Source organism: Perognathus longimembris, chromosome 10 (genome assembly GCF_023159225.1).
Source record: "Perognathus longimembris pacificus isolate PPM17 chromosome 10, ASM2315922v1, whole genome shotgun sequence".
NCBI classification, from domain to species: Eukaryota; Metazoa; Chordata; class Mammalia; order Rodentia; family Heteromyidae; genus Perognathus; species Perognathus longimembris.
The window spans coordinates 1102899-1122338 of NC_063170.1; the positions used below are offsets into that span (position 1 = coordinate 1102899).

Genomic DNA, 19440 nt, shown 5'->3' on the forward strand with positions numbered 1-19440 from the left:
GACTCCACTCTGTGTGGGCACCACGTGGCGTCCGGAGCCGTGGGGAGCTGCGTGACTGGCTGGTGACCTAGAGAGGCAAGGCTGTGCCCTGGAGAGCGGGCTGTAGGGCAGGTGGGGCCCTGTGGGGCAGCAGTGTTCCTGGAGTTGACACCAAACACCTATGTGGAGCTGCATGGCCAGTGAGACGTCGAAACTGTGGAGAAGCACGCTAGGAAGATGGGTCACTGCTCAGCTCACTGTCTAGAGGTGACCACGCGTGTGTGACCACGTGCCGTGGCCGGGGGCAGCGGTGTGTGCGTGTGACCACGTGCCGTGGCCGGGGGCAGCGGTGTGTGCGTGTGACCACGTGCCGTGGCCGGGGGCAGCGGTGTGTGCGTGTGACCACGTGCCGTGGCCGGGGGCAGCGGTGTGTGCGTGTGACCACGTGCCGTGGCCGGGGGCAGCGGTGTGTGCGTGTGACCACGTGCCGTGGCGAAGGGCAGCGGTGTGTGCGTGTGACCACGTGCCGTGGCCGGGGGCAGCGGTGTGTGCATGTGACCACGTGCCGTGGCCGGGGGCAGCGGTGTGTGCGTGTGACCACGTGCCGTGGCCGGGGGCAGCGGTGTGTGCGTGTGACCACGTGCCGTGGCCGGGGGCAGCGGTGTGTGCGTGTGACCACGTGCCGTGGCCGGGGGCAGCGGTGTGTGCGTGTGATCACGTGCCGTGGCGAAGGGCAGCGGTGTGTGCGTGTGATCACGTGCCGTGGCGAAGGGCAGCGGTGTGTGCGTGAGGCCACCGTGCTGCCCGGGGCGGTGGGTTCACGAAGGGCCGCCTCAGTCGGGGCGTGGCGCGTGCCTGGCACCCAGGCACCCATGCACCCATGCACGTGGCAGCAGGGATGTGGACTGGCTGTGTGTGGACGCAGGGACGCTGTGGACGCACAAAGAGGAGGGCACGGCAGCACTGCCCCCCAGGAGGGCCAGCTGCCCCCCATCTCCGTTCTAATGGCCTCTCTCGTCCCCAGCTGCTGTGCTGCGCGTCAATGCCCTGTCACTGATCTACCTGCTGGTCCTGCTGCTGCTGCCCTGGCTCCCGGGCCCCACGAGGCACAGCATCCGAGGTAAGGTCCTGCGTGGGGTGGGGGTGGGGTGGCAGAGGAGGCCGGGGGCAGGGGGAGCACCGTGCCCTGGGGCCGCCTGGGGCTCTACCCAGGCCTGAGCGGGCAGAGACAGCTCTCTGCATCTTCCACCCAAGTCGGGGGTCAGTCCTGAGCTGTGTCCCGGGGCCTGGGGGGGGGGCACAGCTGGGATGTGTCCCAGCCGCTGCTGGTTTGTGATAAAGAGGAGCCGGTGCTGTGCCCCGGGCACTGGCCGTGGCCAAGGCCGCTGGGGCCGATGATGGGGGCCGGGGCCGGAGCTGAGGGCCCCTGGCGTTGCCTGCAGGCAAGCAGCTGAGGTCAGCAGGGGACACCCGGGCCCCAGGGCACTGCCCTTCTGGGTGGCACTGGACGCAGCCCAGTGGCCACCTTCGCGCCTCGGTTTCCGGTGCCCGCGGGGCTGAGTCACCGGCCCCGGGGCTGTAAGCCACACGCTGCTGACTCTGCTCGGTTGGTAGAGCTCCGAGGGTCATGGGCCGAGTCAGGGTGTGGCCAGGGTGCTAGCTTTCCGGGGGGGCTGGCTTGCTTTTCCTGTTAGCTTTCTCTTGGTTGTTTTTCATTTGTTTGTTCTATTTGTTTGTTTTTGTGCCTGTCCTGGAGTTGAACTTAGGGTCTGCACACGGCCTGAGCCCTGTCCCTGGGCTTCCTTTGCTCGAGGCTAGCGCTCTACCCCTTGAGCCACAGCACCACTTCCGGCTTTCTCCGTGTATGGGGTGCTGAGTCGTCGAACCCAGGGGATCTTGCGCGCTAGGTGACCCTCTGCCACTGAGCCACCTTCCCAGACCCACCCTCTTTGCTCAAGGCTCACGCTCCGCCACATGAGCCATGGCTACAGTTCTGGCCCTTTGGGTGGTGATTTGGAAGTAAGAGTCTCACGGATTTTCCTGTCTGATGTGGCTTCAAACTGCGATTCCCAGATCTCTACCGTCTGCGTAGCTGGGATTACAGGTGTGAGCCACCGATACCTGGCTTGTTTTTGTTCTCGTGCTAAGGTTTGAACGCAGGGTCTCAAACTTGCCAGGCAGGTACCCTACCACTTGACCCTCTCCCTCAGCCCACCCCGCCTTGCTGTTCGTTGTAGGCAGAACTTGAACTTAGGGCCTGAAGACCGTCCCTGAGCTGTCGTTGCTCAAAGCTAGCGCAGTACCATCTTGAGCCGCTCGCCACTTCTGGTTTTCTGGTGGTTCATTGGAGATGAGTCTCTCGGACTTCCCTGCCTGGGCTGTCCCGGAACCTCGACCCTCAGGCCTCAGCCTCCTGAGTAGCCGGGAGGACAGGTGTGAGCAGCCTGTGCCCGGCGGTGGCTTCCCCTTTTGCTTCAGGGTCTTCTGTGTCACTAGCCAGCCTCCCTGTGGCCCCAATGTCTTCCATTAACGTTTAGCCCCGGCTGACCTTGAACTTGACGTGGGATCCTCCCAAACTCTGCCTCCCTAGTAGCTGAGCCACAGGCCCGGCCCAGGCTCTGGCTTTCTTGTCTCTTCTTCTTGCTAGAGGTACTGCACTTCTCCCTCAAGATGGCTGGCTGAATCCTTCCCACAGCCCACCGCCCTTCGTCTCTTGACACGCTGAGATCACAAAACTCAGCGACCGAGCGTCTAGGACAGCCTTGCGCGTCAGCTCCGCGTGGAGGCGCCTTCGCCCCCCTCTGCCTTAGCCCCTGTGCGACTGCACGTCCACCGTGTACGCCCACGGGGCCTCGAGAGGAGCATCGTTCTTCTGGCCATAGGCAGCGGTCCCCCCTCCTAGCACGGCCATCCCTCGGGCCCCACAGCTCGGGGAGCTTTGGAGCCCAGATGGGGCTCAGGGGGCAGAGAGCAGAGGGCGTTTTGGGGTCCAACACAACCCGAGTGCTGGGAGCCACCAGGGTGCGGGCTGGGCACACTGCTCAGGCGCGGCTGCCTTCCTCCCCTGCCGGCCCCCACGGAAAGCCGCCTGCCCCTCCCACGGTCCACGCCCCACGTGAGCGACTGGAAACTCCCGGCCTGGGGGCCAGCCCGGCCCGCCCGGGTGCGGGAGTCACAGGGGAGACTCGGCCTCGCCGCCCGGGCTGTCTGCGTCGCTCTCTGGGCTCAGGGGCCCTCCAGGGAGGTGACGCTGCCCGGTTTTTCCGGGTGTGAGAGAGGAAAAAGTGAGGCGGAACGGTATGGAGTGCCCTGCGTGGGTTTATGACTTGTGCAGCTGTGGGCCTTGGCAGGGGCCGGGCTGGAAGGATTGACACTGCCCAGCCCCGTCCCCTGAAGGCCTCTCTGGGGCAGGGGCCGGGGCAGGGCAGGGGCAGGGCAGGGGCAGGGGCCGGGGCAGGGGCAGGGGCCGGGGCAGGACCAGGGGCAGGGGCCGGGACAGGGGCAGGGACAGGGGCAGGGGCAGGGGCAGGGGCCAGGACAGGGGCAGGGGCAGGGGCCAGGACAGGGGCAGGGGCAGGGGCAGGGGCCTGGACGGGCAGGGGCAGGGGCAGGGGCAGGGGCAGGGGCAGGGGCAGGGGCCGGGGCAGGGGCAGGGGCAGGAGCCCGGCCGGGGCTGGGGTAGGTGACAGGGCAGGGATCAGGGCCAGGGCAGGGGCCGGGCTGGCACGGGGCTGGCGTGGGCCCGGTCTCCAGGCAGGGCACCTGGGCGCAGCTTCCAGCCACCTGCTTGTGACTTGCACTCAGAGGAGCCCCCCTCCTGCTGTGGGTCAGCCCTGCCCCCCGGGCCGTCCCTGCTCCCGAGAGGGGACCCCACCCCGGGCCCGTTTCCCTTTCCCCCCCGCGCTGGCCAGCCTCGCTGCCGCTGCGTTGGAATGCAGCACCGTGCCCTCAGCTCGGCCCTCCAGCGCTCCGCGCCCCTCCTGTCCCGTCCACCCCGTCCGAGCCCCCACGGTCCTGGCACCGGGTGGGGTTCTGTGCAGCGGCGCGGAAACCTCGGGCTTCCCCGCTCTGTGAGGAGAACGCCAGCCTGCGGGGCTCTGCCAAGGCGGAGCTCTGCCCCGGGCCCGGGGCTCGGCCCAGCGGGGTCTCCCCGGCCTCTTCCCCCACCGCGGAGGCCCCGGCGGAGGGAGGCTCGACCCCTGCTCCCCTCTCGCCTCCTCCCCAGTGTGGGGCGCAGCCACGCAGGGGCCTCCGCGGGCCCCCGCTCGCCTTGGGGGGACATCGACCCCGGGGGGGGGCCCCTGCCCACCGGGCCGGGCGGTGCGGTGGCGTGGCGGAAGGCGGGGCCGCTGGGATTTCCTGGTTGGGGGGGCGGGCGGGGCTTGCTGAGAGGGTTTGTGGGCCTCCGGCGTCCGAGGCCCCCGACCAGCTGCTGCCGGAGGGCCGGCCTCAGCCCGCTCCCCGCTTCCTCTAGGGAGCCCCCCGCCCCTGCCCTCGGCTTGTTCAGCTGAGCCCCTGGCCTGCTGTGGATGGGTGGGTGGACCAAGGGCAGCCCTTCCTCAGCCCCCTCCACCAGCAGGCCGGCCAGCCTGGGGTCAGACAGTGGTTCCGGAGTGAGGACTGCCGGGCGGGGGCGGGGGGGCCTGGCCCGGCCGGCTGAAGGGAAGGGGGGGCGCCGGGCGTGGACGTGCCCCGTGGCTCTCTGCGTCTCTGTGAATGCAGGGGGCAGCATCCGGGGCGTGTGGAGGACTCGGGGGGCCAGTGCGCGGGCCAGCGGGGGGGGGGGCCTCACGCAGCTTGCTGTCCTCAGAGGCGGGCTGCCGGAGGCGGCAGGGCTTTGGGGGGATGCTGGGCCCCGAGGTAGGCCGCCCTGGGGGAGCGGGGGGGCTCCCGAGGGAGCAGGGAGGGGACCGGAAGCCACTTCTGAGTCTCAACGAACCTGAGTGGTGCCTGAGAAACAGCTGTCCAGTGAGACCCGGCCCCGGGTCCCGGGGCTCTGCCGCCTCTGCCGGTGCCCCGGCAGCCCCGTGGCGGGCCCAGCACACGCAGGGAAGGCCAGGGCTCCCGCCCCGTGGCTGAGGCCCGCCTGTGCGGGCGGGAACCACCGCCGTGAGCACTCCCCTCCAGACACGCCAGGCCTGCCCGCCCTGGCCGGACCCCAGCTTGGCCTGCCCCCCCGAGGGGCGAGGCGGGACGGGAGGGGGCGCGCGGGCAGGGACGTGGGACTGCCGCCGTGTTTCTGTCTGACCGTCCTTCTGGGGGGCTCAGCACCCCCGCCCTGCGGCACCCCTCTGGAGGTGACTGCTCACCCACTTTTCTCAGACCGACCCGGTTCCCACTGCCCACTCGCCCTTTCCGGGGCCCCCCTGCCTGGCGCCTGGACTTTCAGTCACCGAGTGGAGCTGGCTTTCCATTCCTCTTGTTCGCTTCTCCTTTCATTTTTTTCTTGGTCGTCCTGAGTGCGAGGGGTGGCCGGGGTCCCACACGTGCGGGGCCAGCGCTCCACCACAAGCTGAGCCCCCTCCCAGCCTCCCCCCCCCCCCGGCCCTTTTTTACTCGGCTGGTCCCTGGACTCTGTCCCCGAGCGGCTCCGGAAGCTCGCCCTCCATCACCCGAAGTGCAGCTGTGCCTCTCGCTGCTCTGTAGTCTGTGGGAGATGAGAGTCTCACGGACGCTTCTGCCCGGGCTGGCTTAGAACCGCGATCCTCAGAGCTCCGCCTCCCGGGGAGCAGCCCGGATGCCGGGTGTGAGCCGCTGGCCCCCGCCCCTTCTAGGTAAAGCAAGTTTTATTTTGAGACGGGGTCTCACTCCGTAGCCCAGGCTGTCTTTGAACGCGTGATCTTCAGCCTCCCAGTCACGGGGGTCCAGTTCTTCCTGGCTGTGTGTGGGACCTGGCAGAGGGGTAGATATTTGCTGGGCCAATGGAAACAGCTGTGTCTCCCCGAGCCCCGGGGCCCCGTTCCTGTCACCTGGGTGGCCCCCAGGGAGCGGGGAGCCCTGGGCCCCGCCTTCCCCGGCCGAGAGGCCCGGGGCCAGTCTCTTCCCCGCCGCGGGCCGACCGTGTCGGTGCAGGTCAGGACGGTACCCGTCGGGGGCAGCGGGGCGGCTGGCAGTGCCCGCTCCCCTGGGGTTCAGACACGGCGGCCGGTCCTCCCGCGCTGCCCCGTCCACGGTGCCCGTGCCTCACCGGGAAGGGGGCCGTCGCCCCGGCAGTGCCCCGGGCTGCCCTTCCAGCCTCACCCCCGCCCGCTCTGCCCCAGGTCACACGGGCCGCCTCCTCCGCGCCCTGCTGGGCCTCAGCCTCCTCTTCCTGGTAGCTCACCTGGTCTTCCAGATCTGCCTGCACACCGTGCCCGGCCTGGACCAGCTCCTGGGGCCTAGCTGTGAGTAGCTGGGGGTGCGGGGGACAGTGTGTGTGTGTGTGTGTCTGTGTCTGTGTCTGTGTCTGTGTGTGTGTCTGTGTGTGTGTGTGTGTGTGTGTCTGTGACAGCTCCTGGGGCCTAGCTGTGAGGAGCCAGGGGATGGGGTGTGTGTATGTGTGTGTGTGTCTGTGTGTGTCTGTGTTTGTGTGTGTGTGTGACAGCTCCCGGGGCCTAGCTGTGAGGAGCCAGGGGATGGTGTGTGTGTATGTGTGTGTCTGTATCTGTCTCTGTATGTCTGTGACAGCTCCCGGGGCCTAGCTGTGAGGAGCCGAGGGACAGGGTGTGCGTGCGTACGTGTGTGTGTGTGTGTATGTGCGCGTGCGTGTGTAACAATGGTCCCGGCCAGGGGGCGGGGGAGCGGGGATCCGACGCAGCCTCTCGGGGAGGACCTGGGGTCTGCCCAGGAAGGCTGACCTGACTCCACCGGCTGCCTGGCCTCACCCAGGTCTTGGCTTCGACGGCCTGCAGTCCATCAGGCCGGGCCGTGATTTATGTGCAGCCAGGTTTTCGGGGGGTGGAGGAGGCTGAGTCAGGCCTGGGGCACCCGGACTTGAACACAGCCCTGGTCTCCCCAGTGCCCTGGCCCGTCACCGTCTTCCTCCCGAACCTCTGGGCTCAGCTCCCAGGCCTCCCCAGCGCCCCCGGCGCCCCCCTTCCACCTGTGAACGGTGCCTCGGCTGCTAGACAAGACAGGCTGGGACGCCAGGCCCCTCCCACACTTCCTTCCCACCCGGAGGCCTGGGCTCTGAGTCCCCACCCGGCGGCTCGCTCTGCAGGCCGGGCCTTCGTCCCGCTCCTTAAAGACGGAGCTACCCAGCCTCTCGCTCCAGACCCCTCTCTGCCCCCCGACGTGCGTGTGGCCGAGCCGCTGGGGCCCCTTCCGGCCCCGCGCCGCTACGCCGCCCATCCGGCCCACCACGGCTGTCTGGCCACTCGGGACTCCTGGCCCTCGGCGGCCTCGGCCTCCTGGGCCCGGCCTCTTTCTCTGTCAGGCCTCGGCCAGGGGGTCAGCCTGACCGGGTCCCTCGCTTCCCTGCAGGCAGCCGCTGGGAGACCGTCTCTCGACACGTCGGGGTCACGAGGTGAGACCCCCCGCTGAGCGGCCCGGGGCCTCGCCGTCCTGGAACCACGCGTGTGGGGTTCTCACGGGCCGGCCCCTGGGCCCCCAGGCCCGCGTGCTCCCCACCCCGGCCCGGTCCTCCCGGCTGACCCCGGCACTCCCTGCCCTTCACAGACTGGACCTGAAGGACATTCCCAACACCCTCCGGCTGGTGGCACCCGACCTGGGCATCCTGGTGGTCTCCTCCGTCTGCCTCGGCGTCTGCGGGCGCCTGACACGCAAAGCCCGGCAGAGCCAGCACCCCCGGGAGTCGGTGAGGGGCCGGGGGGGGAGGGGCAGCCGTGCGGGGCCCCGCGCTCTGAGGACGGATTGGGTTTCCAGGTCGTCGTAAGGGTGTTGATGTGCTGAGTCTGAAGGGGGATCCAGGAGGAAAGGGCGCGCGCCGGGCCCCGCCCGGGCCACCGGCCGCGTGGTTCTCGAGCCCCACGCCCGCTGGCACGCTGCCTCTGGTCAGAATCGGCCACAGCGGCCAAGACGACTCTGCTTGCGGGAAATGTCACCGGGGATTAGCTAGGCTGAGGATGGGGACAGGTGCTGGGGCAGCAGAGCCAAAGCCCTGAGGGGCAGGCAGGGCCCGGCAGCCCGGCACCCGGCACCGTACCGCGTCAGGGCCCGGGCCCCGGCCGCACACCGGGCACGCTCTAGCCCCGCTCGCGGGCTGCACCTCCGGCCCCACGCCCACCCGGTGCCCCGCGCAGGGGCTCCCTGCCCCGGGCGCCAGGCCCTGAGCCCCAGCCTCCCTTCAGCCGCAGCTGACGCCAGCTGGGCCCTGATTTCCAGAGAAGTCCAGAGAAGGGAGGAGGCTGGCAGAGGCCAGGGCCGCGGGGGCCTCGGAGCCCCCGCCCCTCCTTCCCTTCCCGCGCCTGGCACCGCCCAGGGCTCACGGCTTCCCGGGGAGTTTCCCCAGGGCCGGAGCTCGGCTGTGGGCTGAGGTCCGGGGCACCGGCCGGTGTGGCCCCCGCCCCTCGTGCCCCTGCTGCGGCGCGGCAGGGGTCCCCAGGGCCGGCCTCCCCGCTCCCCGCCTCCGCGTCGGCAGCTCCGCGCCGGGCTCCCCCAGCTGCCGAGGCCCGCCGGGACGAGACCTGCCCCGCCTCTGCCCCCGGCGTGGCCGTGGGAGACCGGCCGACGCCCGGGGCCTGGGCCACCTGGCTGTGGAGCCCGCACACTCGGCCTGGGCGCCGCCGGCTTCACCGCAGAGGGCACCGCGGGGGGCACCGGGCCGAGCCGGGAGGGCCGGCGAAGTCCCTGTTCTTTTCCACCCCGCCCTGGCTCCCCCCGAGGTCTGGGGAATAGAGAGCTGTGTTTGGGGAGCTCTGTCGGGGCCAGAGGACACAGGTCCCACGGGTCCTGGTCGGCCCCCTCCGTCCTCCGGGCACCCGGGCGGGCGGGCGCACTCTGCTGCGTCCCCTCCGTCGCCCCAAAGGGTCCCATCGAGGAGCTGCTCTGGGGACAGATCCGGGCCTGGGTGGGGCGGGGCCGGGCGACCCCCAGGAAGGCCCACGAGGCGGGGCTCGGCCGAGGGGGGGTGGGGGACCGCAGGCCCCGGGAGGCCCTTGACTTTGTGGGGCCGGTGGGCCGGGGCGCCCTGAGGGCCACGGGCCCGACCTCCCTCCCCTCCCGTGGCCCCGGCAGGACGATGAGGAGGGCGCGGTGGACGCGGACTCCCCAGCGGGGCCGCGGGAAGCCTCCGCCGCGGAGCCCAAGCGCCGGCTGTGGCTCGCCACGCGGTTCCGGGTCACCGCCCACTGGCTGCTGGTGGCCGCCGGGCGGGTGCTGGCCACCGTGCTGCTGGCGCTGGCAGGTACCCGGGGGGGGGGGGCGGGGAGGGGGGCCGGGGCCGCCGGCCGCCCGCAGGGCCGCTCCCCGAGCCCGGGCGGATGCCAGCCCGTGCCCACGCCGCCCCGCAGGTATCGCGCACCCCTCGGCCTTCTCCGGCGTCTACCTGCTGGTCTTCCTGGCCCTGTGCACCTGGTGGGCCTGCCACTTCCCCATCGGCCCCCTGGGCTTCAGCGCGCTCTGCGTCGCGGTGAGCTGCTTCAGCGCCGGCCACCTCCTCTGCCTCTACTGCTACCAGACGCCTGTGGTCCAGGCCGCCCTCCCGCCCGCCGGCCTCTGGGCCAGGTGAGGGCTCCCCGCCCCGCCCGCTCCCTGCCCTCGGCCCCGCCCCGCCTGGCCGGTCTCCCGCGGCCCGTGACGCCCCCTCTCCGGGCAGGCTGTTCGGTCTCAAGGACTTCGTGGGTCCCACCAACTGTTCCAGTCCCAACGCCCTGGTGCTGAACACCAGCTACGACTGGCCCGTGTACGCGAGCCCCGGCGTCCTGCTGCTGCTCTACTACACGCTCACCTCGCTCCTGAAGCTCCGCCGGCGCCGCCCCTCGGCCCAGGTGAGCACCTCCCTCCGCCCGCCCGGGCACGCGGGGTCGGGCAGCCCCCGTCCTGGTCGGCCAAGGGCGGGGGGGGGCTGAGCTCGGGGCTCTGACCCGCAGGCGAAGGAGGGGGCCGGGGAGGATGAGCAGCACGAGCTGGAGCTGGACCGGCTGGAACGGGGGACCCAGGGCCGGCCCCGCGCGGCAGCCCAGGAGTGGGAGGCCACCCAGGTGAGCAGGCGACCCGGGGGTGGGGGAACCCCCCGCCGTAGCCCGCTCACCCGCCCGCCCTCCACAGCGCACGACGCCCCCCGCGTCCCCGGGGCCCGAAGCCAACAACTGCACCGTGCACGACTTCACGGGCCAGAGCCCCCGCCGGCAGCGCCCCGGTGAGTGGAGGCCCCGGGAGGCCCGGCGCCGGCCCCTCTCCCGCCGGGGGCAAGGCTGTTGCTGCCCCCTGGTGGCCGCGGGTCCCCTGCGCTCCGTAGCCGCCCCGCGCTGCGCCCCGGGAGCCACCTGCGGCCGGGTAGCGGCTCCCTGGCCGGCGCTGGGCGTCTCCCGCCCCGGGTGGGGGAGGCTGCGGCTCGGGGGCGTCCGGCCGGGAGGCGCCGGCTTCTTCCCCGGTGGGAAGGAGGTCGGGGGGGGGCGTCTTGCGTGTCCGGGAGCGGGGAAGCAGGGCCACGTTCCGCCCCCGGTGGGAAGGAGGTGTGGGGGGGTTCTTGCGTGTCCGGGAGCGGGGAAGCAGGGCCACGTTCCGCCCCCGGTGGGAAGGAGGTCGGGGGGGGGGGGTCTTGCGTGTCCGGGAGCGGGGAAGCAGGGCCACGTTCCGCCCCGGCTCCCTCCACCGTGGCCCTGTGCCGGGCCCCGCCGCCCCGCTCCACCGCAGCCCTCGAGGGAGGGCCGCACGGGCTCCGGGAGCCGACCCCGAGGGGCCGCCCGCGGGAACTGGAGCCCGCCCCTGCCCCCCCCCCCCAGTGCGCGCCAGGCTGGCTCCGCGGAAAGAGGCGTCGCCGCTGCAGGGCCTGGGCCACCTCGTCATGGACCAGAGCTACGTGTGCGCCCTCATTGCCATGATGGTGAGCAGCGGCGGGGCGGGGGCCGCGGCGGTCCCCCCCGGGGGGCGGGGGCGGGGGGAGGCGGGCCCGGAGCCCCCGCGGGACCCGCCCAGCGCCGGCCCTCCCGCCCAGGTGTGGAGCATCACCTACCACAGCTGGCTGACGTTCGTGCTGCTGCTCTGGGCCTGCCTCATCTGGACGGTGCGGAGCCGCCACCAGCTGGCCATGCTGTGCGCGCCCTTCCTCCTGCTCTACGGGCTCACGCTCTGCGGCCTGCGCTACGTGTGGGCCATGGACCTGCGCCCCGAGCTGCCCACCGCGCTGGGCCCCGTCAGCCTCCGCCAGCTGGGCCTGCAGCACACCCGCTACCCCTGCCTGGACCTCGGCGCCGTGGTACGTACGCCGCCCCGCCGGGGGCCACCTGCCCGCGGTGGGGTCGGGGAGCCGCGGCCGGCGCCGTGTGGCCGGGGTGCCGCGTGAGGCGCGTCCCCGCGGCTGTGCCCAGAGGGAGACGGGCCACCAGGCCCCCGATGACAGTGTGCCCCGTCGTGAGACGCGTGAGCCTTTCCGCACGCTTAGGAATGTGTATGTACACGTGTGTGCGTCTGTGTGGTGAAACTGAATGGGAGAACCTGCCACCTCATGTGCATACGTCATTCCGTGTAAACACGCGCTCATCCATGTGAGTCAGACATGACTAAGAGTGTGCCCGTCCCCGGAGCACCCGTGTGTGACCTTGTGTGTGTACATGGTGCTGTGGGCCCGTCCCCGGAGCACCGTGTGTGACCTTGTGTGTGTACATGGTGCTGTGGGCCCGTCCACCTGAGCACCCGTGTGTGACCTTGTGTGTGTACATGGTGCTGTGGGCCCGTCCACGTCAGCACCCGTGTGTGACCTTGTGTGTGTACATGGTGCTGTGGGCCCGTCCATGTCAGCACCCGTGTGTGACCTTGTGTGTGTACATGGTGCTGTGGGCCCGTCCATGTCAGCACCCGTGTGTGACCTTGTGTGTGTACATGGTGCTGTGGGCCCGTCCACCTGAGCACCCGTGTGTGACCTTGTGTGTGTACATGGTGCTGTGGGCCCGTCCATGTCAGCACCCGTGTGTGACCTTGTGTGTGTACATGGTGCTGTGGGCCCGTCCACCTGAGCACCCGTGTGTGACCTTGTGTGTGTACATGGTGCTGTGTGCCCGTCTACCTGAGCACCCGTGTGTGACCTTGTGTGTGTACATGGTGCTGTGGGCCCGTCCATGTCAGCACCCGTGTGTGACCTTGTGTGTGTACATGGTGCTGTTTGTCCCCGGAGCACCCGTGTGTGACCTTGTGTGTGTACATGGTGCTGTGGGCCCGTCCATGTCAGCACCCGTGTGTGACCTTGTGTGTGTACATGGTGCTGTGGGCCCGTCCACCTGAGCACCCGTGTGTGACCTTGTGTGTGTACATGGTGCTGTGGGCCCGTCCCCGGAGCACCGTGTGTGACCTTGTGTGTGTACATGGTGCTGTGGGCCCGTCCATGTCAGCACCCGGTGTGTGACCTTGTGTGTGTACATGGTGCTGTGGGCCCGTCCATGTCAGCACCCGTGTGTGACCTTGTGTGTGTACATGGTGCTGTGGGCCCGTCCATGTCAGCACCCGTGTGTGACCTTGTGTGTGTACATGGTGCTGTGGGCCCGTCCATGTCAGCACCCGTGTGTGACCTTGTGTGTGTACATGGTGCTGTGGGCCCGTCCCCGGGAGCACCCGTGTGTGACCTTGTGTGTGTGCATGGTGCTGTGGGCCCGTCCCCGGGAGCACCCGTGTGTGACCTTGTGTGTGTGCATGGTGCTGTGGGCCCGTCCATGTCAGCACCCGTGTGTGACCTTGTGTGTGTACATGGTGCTGTGGGCCCGTCCCCGGAGCACCCGTGTGTGACCTTGTGTGTGTGCATGGTGCTGTGGGGGCCCGTCCCCGGAGCACCCGTGGTGTGACCTTGTGTGTGTGCATGGTGCTGTGGGCCGTCCCCCGGAGCACCCGTGTGTGACCTTGTGTGTGTGCATGGTGCTGTGGGCCCGTCCCCGGAGCACCCGTGTGTGACCTTGTGTGTGTGCATGGTGCTGTGGGCCCGTCCCCGGAGCACCGTGTGGGTACCGTCTTGTGTACAGATGTGACAGTGTGTGTGTTCAGCTGCACGAGGGCCTGCGTTCCCAGGGAAGGGTGGTGTGTGCCCGGCCCGGGGGGGGGCTCCCGCTGTGGCCTGGCCCGGACGCCCCCCCACCTTGTTGCAGCTGCTCTACATGCTGACCTTCTGGCTCCTGCTGCGCCAGTTTGTGAAAGAGAAGCTGCTGAGGAAGGCGAAGCCGGCCGCGGCGCTGTTAGAGGTCACGGTGCAGACGCAGGTGAGGGGCGGCCGGGGCGGCCCCCTCCCCCCCCCCGCCGGCCCCGCGGACGCAGCCTGACGCCCTCCCCGCCCTCCGGCTGGCCCACAGAGCCCACCCGGACGCAGGTGCTGCTCCGGAGCTTGGGGGAGCTGGTCACGGGCGTCTACGCCAAGTACCTGGATCTACGTGTGTGCCGCATGTTCATCGTGGTCAGCTTCGCGGCCGCCTGGTGGTCTACAAGATCGTCTACATGTTCCTCTTCCTGCTGTGCCTCACCTTGTTCCAGGTGCCTGGCGGGCGGGCGCAGACGGGGCGGGCGGGAGGGGTGGCGTCCCCCCCCACCCCGGCTCACGGTCCTCTCTGCCGGCAGGTCTACTACAGGCCTGTGGCGGAAGCTGCTGCGGGTGTTCTGGTGGCTCGTGGTGGCCTACACCATGGTGGTGCTCATCGCCGTGTACACCTTCCAGTTCCAGGACTTCCCCGTGTACTGGCGCAACCTGACCGGCTTCACGGACGAGCAGTGGGTCTGGGGCCCCGCCCCCCCCCGGGCGGCCCTGGGGCTCCCCCGCGGGCGGGGCGCGGGGTGCTGACGGGGCCTCTCCCGCCAGGCTGGGGGACCTGGGCCTGGAGCAGTTCAGCGTGTCCCGAGCTCTTCTCCAGCATCCTCATCCCCGGCTTCTTCCTGCTGGCCTGCATCCTGCAGCTGCACTACTTCCACCGGCCCTTCATGCAGCTCACGGACCCGGAGCACGTGGCCCCGCCCCGCGCCCGCCGCCGCGCCCGCTGGGCCCGCAGGTGCCGCCCCGCCCCCGCCCCGCCCCGGCTCGGGAGGGCCCCCCCCCCCCCCCCCCCGGCGCCCTCCGCGGGCTCGGGGACCGCCGGGCCACGGCGTCAGGACCCGGGCGGAGCGGCCGAGTGCGGGGGGAGGGGAGGCGCTGGGCCGGGCGTGGGGGTGACCGCTGGGCTCGGGGCTCCCATCCAGGCAGGACACCGTGAGCGAGACCCCTCTGCTGCAGCCGGAGGAGGAGGGGACCTTCGGGGACGACGGCCGCGCCCACCGCCGCCCAGGCCGCCCCGGCCCCCGAGGGTGAGCCACGCCAGAGCCCACGCGGCCTCGAGCGGCTGCCGCGGGGGTCCCGGGGGCCGCGTCCTGGCTCTGGGGCCCTGCGGAGTCCCCTCTGAACCCCAGAAGCCCCAGTCTCCTCTGCTGCCACTCTCCCTCCCCGTTCCCCCCCCCCGTTCCCCCCTCACCACCCCCCTCACCTCCCCCCCGCCCGCCTCCCCGCGGCAGGCACGGCCAGCAAGTGGGGCCTGGTGGCGGAGCGGCTGCTGGACCTGGGGGCCAGCTTCTCGGAGGTCCTCACTCGGGTGCAAGTGTTCGTGCGCCGGCTGCTGGAGCTGCAACGGTGGTCAAGCTGGTGGCCCTGTACACCGTCTGGGTGGCTCTGAAGGAGGTGAGGGCAGAGGCTCGGAGGGGGGGCGCAGTGGGGCCCCCGCGACCCCGTCCCCGCAGTGGGGCCCCCGCGACCCCGTCCCCGCAGTCGGGTCCCCGCGACCCCGTCCCCGCAGTCGGGTCCCCGTGACCCCGTCCCCGCAGTGGGGCCCCCGTGACCCCGTCCCCGCAGTGGGGCCCCCGCGCCCCCGTCCCCGCAGTCGGGTCCCCGTGACCCCGTCCCCGCAGTGGGGCCCCCCGCGCCCCCGTCCCGCAGTGGGGCCCCCGCGCCCCCGTCCCCGCAGCGGGGCCCCCGTGCCGCCGGCCTGCCCTGCGCTGCCCGCCGCCCTCCCCCCCCCCCCCCCCCCGCACAGGTGTCGGTTGATGAACCTGCTGCTGGTGGTGCTGTGGGCCTTTGCGGTGCCCTACCCCGCTTCCGGCCCATGGCCTCCTGCCTCTCCACCGTGTGGACCTGCGTCATCATTGTGTGCAAGATGCTGTACCAGCTCAAGATCGTCAACCCCCACGAGTACTCCAGCAACTGCACCGAGGTGCGGGGGGGGGCCGCCGTGGGGAGGGGGTGGGGGCGGGACGGAAGCGACCCCGAGGCCGGGCCCTCCCTCCGCACGGCCCCCGTCCAGGGCTTCCCCTGCTCCGCGGGCCCCTCTGCCCCCCGAGCTGGCCACCTCCCAGACGCCCCGCTCCCCGCTCGGGGGGCTCTGCGGCTGCCGGCCCTGCGGATCTCACCCGAGCAGCTGCCGTCCGGCCGTGGCCTGGAGAGCGCCGGGGCCCGGGGCCCCGGGGGCGGGTGCTGACACCCACCCCTCCCCGACAGCCCTTCCTCAACAGCACCAACCTGCTGGCTGCGGAGATCAAACAGTCCCTGCTGTACCGCGGGCCCGTCGACCCGGCCAATTGGTTCGGGGTGCGGAAGGGCTTCCCCAACCTGGGCTACATCCAGGTGAGTGGAGGGGCCGGCAGCCGGGCCGCCCACCGGAGGCTCGCTGGGGTCCCCGGGCCGGCTCCTGAACCCCTTCCCCTGCAGACCACCTGCAAATACTGCTGCTGCTCGTGTTCGAGGCCATGGTGTACCGGCGCCAGAGCACTAACGCCGGCAGCACCAGCAGGCCCCGCTGCCCGCGCAGGCCCTGTGTGCCAGGGCAGCCGCCGGCGGCTCGACCGGGACCTGCTCAGCTGCCTCAAGTACTTCATCAACTTCTTCTTCTACAAGTTCGGGCTGGAGGTAAGAGGGGGGCGCCTACACCCCGCCCCCTCCCGGCGGGGCGGGCCACTCGGGGCTCCCGGGGCCGCCCGGGGCGCGGCGGCGGCTCCGGAAGGGGGCGGGGAGGCGGGCCGGGCCGTTCCGGGCGACGCCCGACGGTTAGAGACGCTTCCTTGGAGCCCCGTTTCCCCAGCCTGTTAGCTCCACGTGTGGTGGAGACGTGTCTGGCTCTACAGCCCCCCCCCCCCCCCGCCGGGAGGACAGGGCGGGTCCTCACGGGCCGGGTGTCCCGGCCCCCCTCACGCCCGCCCCTCCGCGTCTCCCCTCCTCTGTCCAGATCTGCTTCCTCATGGCCGTGAATGTGATCGGGCAGCGCATGAACTTCATGGTCATCCTGCACGGCTGCTGGCTGGTGGCCATCCTCACGCGCCGGCGCCGCCAGGCCATCGCCCGCCTCTGGCCCAACTACTGCCTGTTCCTCACCCTCTTCCTGCTCTACCAGTACCTGCTGTGCCTGGGCATGCCCCCCGCCCTGTGCCTCGGTGAGCAGCCCTCGGCTCTGCGCCCCGCGCCCCGGGCGTGCCCCCCACCGTGCCCCCCCGTGCCCCCCGCCCTGTGCCTCGGTGAGCAGCCTCGGCTCTGCGCCCCCGTGCCCGGTGTGCCCCCCACCGTGCCCCCCCCGTGCCCCCCGCCCTCTGCCTCGGTGAGCAGCCCTCGGCTCTGCGCCCTGTGCCGGGCGTGCCCCCCACCGTGCCCCCCGCCCTCGGCTCTGCGCCCCGTGCCCGGGCGTGCCCCCCACCGTGCCCCCCCCGTGCCCCCCACCCTGCGCCTCGGTGAGCAGCCCTCGGCTCTGCGCCCTGTGCCCAGGCGTGCCCCCCACTGTGCCCCCCGCCCTTGGCTCTGCGCCCCGTGCCCGGGCGTGCCCCCCACTGTGCCCCCCCCGGTGCCCCCCACCGTGCCCCCCACCGTGCCCCCGCCTGCGCCTCGGTGAGCAGCCCTCGGCTCTGCGCCCCGTGCCCGGGCGTGCCCCCCACCGTGCCCCCCGCCCTGCGCCTCGGTGATTGGGGTCTGGGTGTGCTCCGGTGGACAGACAGAGCCTTGAACTCCACACCAGTGTGAGAGGCAGAGTAGGCTGTCTGTCTGTCTGTCTGTCTGTCTGCGGAAGGTCTGTTCCCACCTACCGGCCTTGCCTTAGCTCAATCCCCCAAGCCCAGCTCCAGCAAGTCCACCGCGGGCGCACCCAAGTGCCCCGGGGTGGTTTTGCCCCGGGCAGACGCCGCTCCGGAAGAGGTCTTGGCTCCTCTGCGGTCTCCTTGCCTCTGTGGTTTTCTTCTTTTGTCTGATGACTATATCCGGAAAACACTGCACACCCCGCGGGGGCGCGGCAGGGTCGGCGAGGAGCGCGGGGTCCTCCGGGCCCCAGGAGACGTGGCCGGGGCCCGCAGGCGGCGCCTGCGCCCATCCCGGGAGCGTCTCGTCTCCCGCGTGCCCGTGTCAGGGCGGTCTCGGTCCTCCTCGCTGTTTCCTTTTGACCTGAGCTCTTGCCTGACCTTTGCCCCCGGCCCTCGTTAGCGCCTCCAGGCGGCTGCCCCGGCTCTCATCTGAGGGGCGTCTCGTCCGGGCCTCTGGACTCCGGGCGGCGGCTTCGCCACGGGCGGCGTGGTGCCCTCCGACGGGAACAGCACCCCAGCGCTGCCCCCGGGCCACGGGTGCCGGCGCAGCCCGCCGCGGGGCCACGTCTCCCACGCCGCGAGGGTGGTCCCGCCTGCCTGGACACCTGGGTGTGCGCAGCCCCGTCCTGCGCTGCGTGCCGTGGCGGGGGGGGGGGGACTGAGCCGGCGGCTCCCTCCGGGTCAGGGAGCACCGTTCGCGCAGGCCGGGTCTGCCGGCGGAGCACTGTCTCTGCCAGGCCGGGCCGGGACAGCGGCACCGGGAGGCCCCCGGTGACTCCAGCCCCACCCGGGCGGGGATTCCTGCAGCTCCTCCTCCCCGTGACGCTCATCCGCGTGAGCTGCCCGCCCTCCGTCCCTGTCCCATTTTGGTGGTTGTTTTTGTAGAGGCCACGGGCACCCACGTTCTCCTCACCCCATTCCACACAGCCCGAGGAGGGCGCGGGGGGGGGGGGGCGCGGAACGAGGCTCCCGACTTGGCGATGAGGCGCTCGGCGTGTCCTTGGCCTGTCCTTGGCCTCTCGCTGTCGGGGGGGGGTCCCCTCGGTCTCTCGGAGGGGCTCTGGATGGCTCTTTCCCAGTGCTGTCCCCGTGGAACCCGCCGTCGCGCCCCCTTAGCCCCGCCGGGCCCCTCTGCCGGCCCCAGCCCCTCACGGCGGCCCGTGGCCTTCCCCGCGTGGGCAGCGCAGGGCCCGCCGGGCGTTTCCACGCGCAGCTTGTGCTTTCTCCTCGTGGGTTATGTGCGTTGCGGAGGAGACCCCGGAGGACTGCTACTCTGTGGATGTCCGCCCACGCGGCTCCGTCCCTTGGGCCCGGGCAGGGTGCTTGTTCTCTCCCGGGGGTCCACTCCAGCGCCCCGGCGGTGCGGCCCGGGCGTCTCGGGGCCCCCCTCATGCCCCTTCCGCCCACAGACTACCCGTGGCGCTGGAGCCGGGCTATCCCCATGAACTCGGCCCTCATCAAGTGGCTGTACCTGCCCGACTTCTTCAGAGCCCCCAACTCCACCAACCTCATCAGTGAGTAGCCCCCGCGGGGGCCCTCCCCCGCACCGGGCGGGCGGGGCCGGGGGCCGGGGGCGGGGGGGGGGGAGGCAGAGCACGCTCACAGGGCGCCGGGCCGGGGCGTCCCGCGCACGCCTCCGCGGAGCCTGAACGGCCGCCCTGCGCCCCCAGGCGACTTCCTCCTGCTGCTCTGCGCCTCCCAGCAGTGGCAGGTGTTCTCGGCGGAGCGCACCGAGGAGTGGCAGGCCGTGGCCGGCGTCAACGGCGACCAGCCGCCGCCCGCCGGGGAGCCCAGCCCCGTGCCCAACTTCATCCACTGCCGGTGGGCGGCGGCGCCCGGCGGGGGGGGGGGAGGGGGCGGCCCCCCGGCGGCCTCTGACGGCCCCGCCCGGCCGCAGGTCCTACCTGGACATGCTCAAGGTGGCGGTGTTCCGATACCTGTTCTGGCTGGTGCTGGTGGTGGTGTTCGTCACGGGGGCCACGCGCGTCAGCGTCTTCGGGCTGGGCTACCTGCTGGCCTGCTTCACCTGCTGCTCTTCGGCACCTCGCTGCTGCAGAAGGACACGCGGGCCCAGCTGGTGCTGTGGGACTGCCTCATCCTGTACAACGTCACCGTCATCATCTCCAAGAACCTGCTCTCGGTGAGCCGCCCCGCCCCACGCGCCCGGCCGCCCCCGCCGCCCCCGCCGCCCGGCCTGACCCCTCCCCCTCCCCCCCCCCCCCCCCCGCCGTCCCCAGCTCCTGTCCTGCGTCTTCGTGGAGCAAATGCAGAGTAACTTCTGCTGGGTGATCCAGCTCTTCAGCCTGGTGTGCA

At 71.5% G+C, this 19440-nt stretch overlaps 1 protein-coding gene across 1 annotated transcript in view; it reads left to right on the forward strand.

The window, feature by feature from the left end:
• The window catches only part of Piezo1 (piezo type mechanosensitive ion channel component 1), a 48393-nt gene that overhangs the window by 21729 nt on the left and 7224 nt on the right, over positions 1-19440 (forward strand). The window contains 34 exon segments of the mRNA XM_048355454.1: positions 1004-1099; positions 6240-6362; positions 7441-7483; positions 7636-7774; positions 9154-9322; positions 9429-9642; positions 9734-9905; positions 10008-10118; positions 10186-10276; positions 10863-10963; positions 11075-11335; positions 13209-13319; positions 13412-13517; positions 13520-13587; positions 13672-13680; positions 13682-13821; positions 13910-13946; positions 13948-14096; positions 14284-14367; positions 14369-14388; positions 14593-14705; positions 14708-14762; positions 15116-15163; positions 15166-15284; positions 15569-15698; positions 15779-15829; positions 15832-15888; positions 15891-15976; positions 16293-16497; positions 18537-18641; positions 18798-18948; positions 19025-19149; positions 19152-19267; positions 19365-19435. Coding sequence (XP_048211411.1) covers positions 1004-1099; positions 6240-6362; positions 7441-7483; positions 7636-7774; positions 9154-9322; positions 9429-9642; positions 9734-9905; positions 10008-10118; positions 10186-10276; positions 10863-10963; positions 11075-11335; positions 13209-13319; positions 13412-13517; positions 13520-13587; positions 13672-13680; positions 13682-13821; positions 13910-13946; positions 13948-14096; positions 14284-14367; positions 14369-14388; positions 14593-14705; positions 14708-14762; positions 15116-15163; positions 15166-15284; positions 15569-15698; positions 15779-15829; positions 15832-15888; positions 15891-15976; positions 16293-16497; positions 18537-18641; positions 18798-18948; positions 19025-19149; positions 19152-19267; positions 19365-19435 — 3676 coding nt within the window.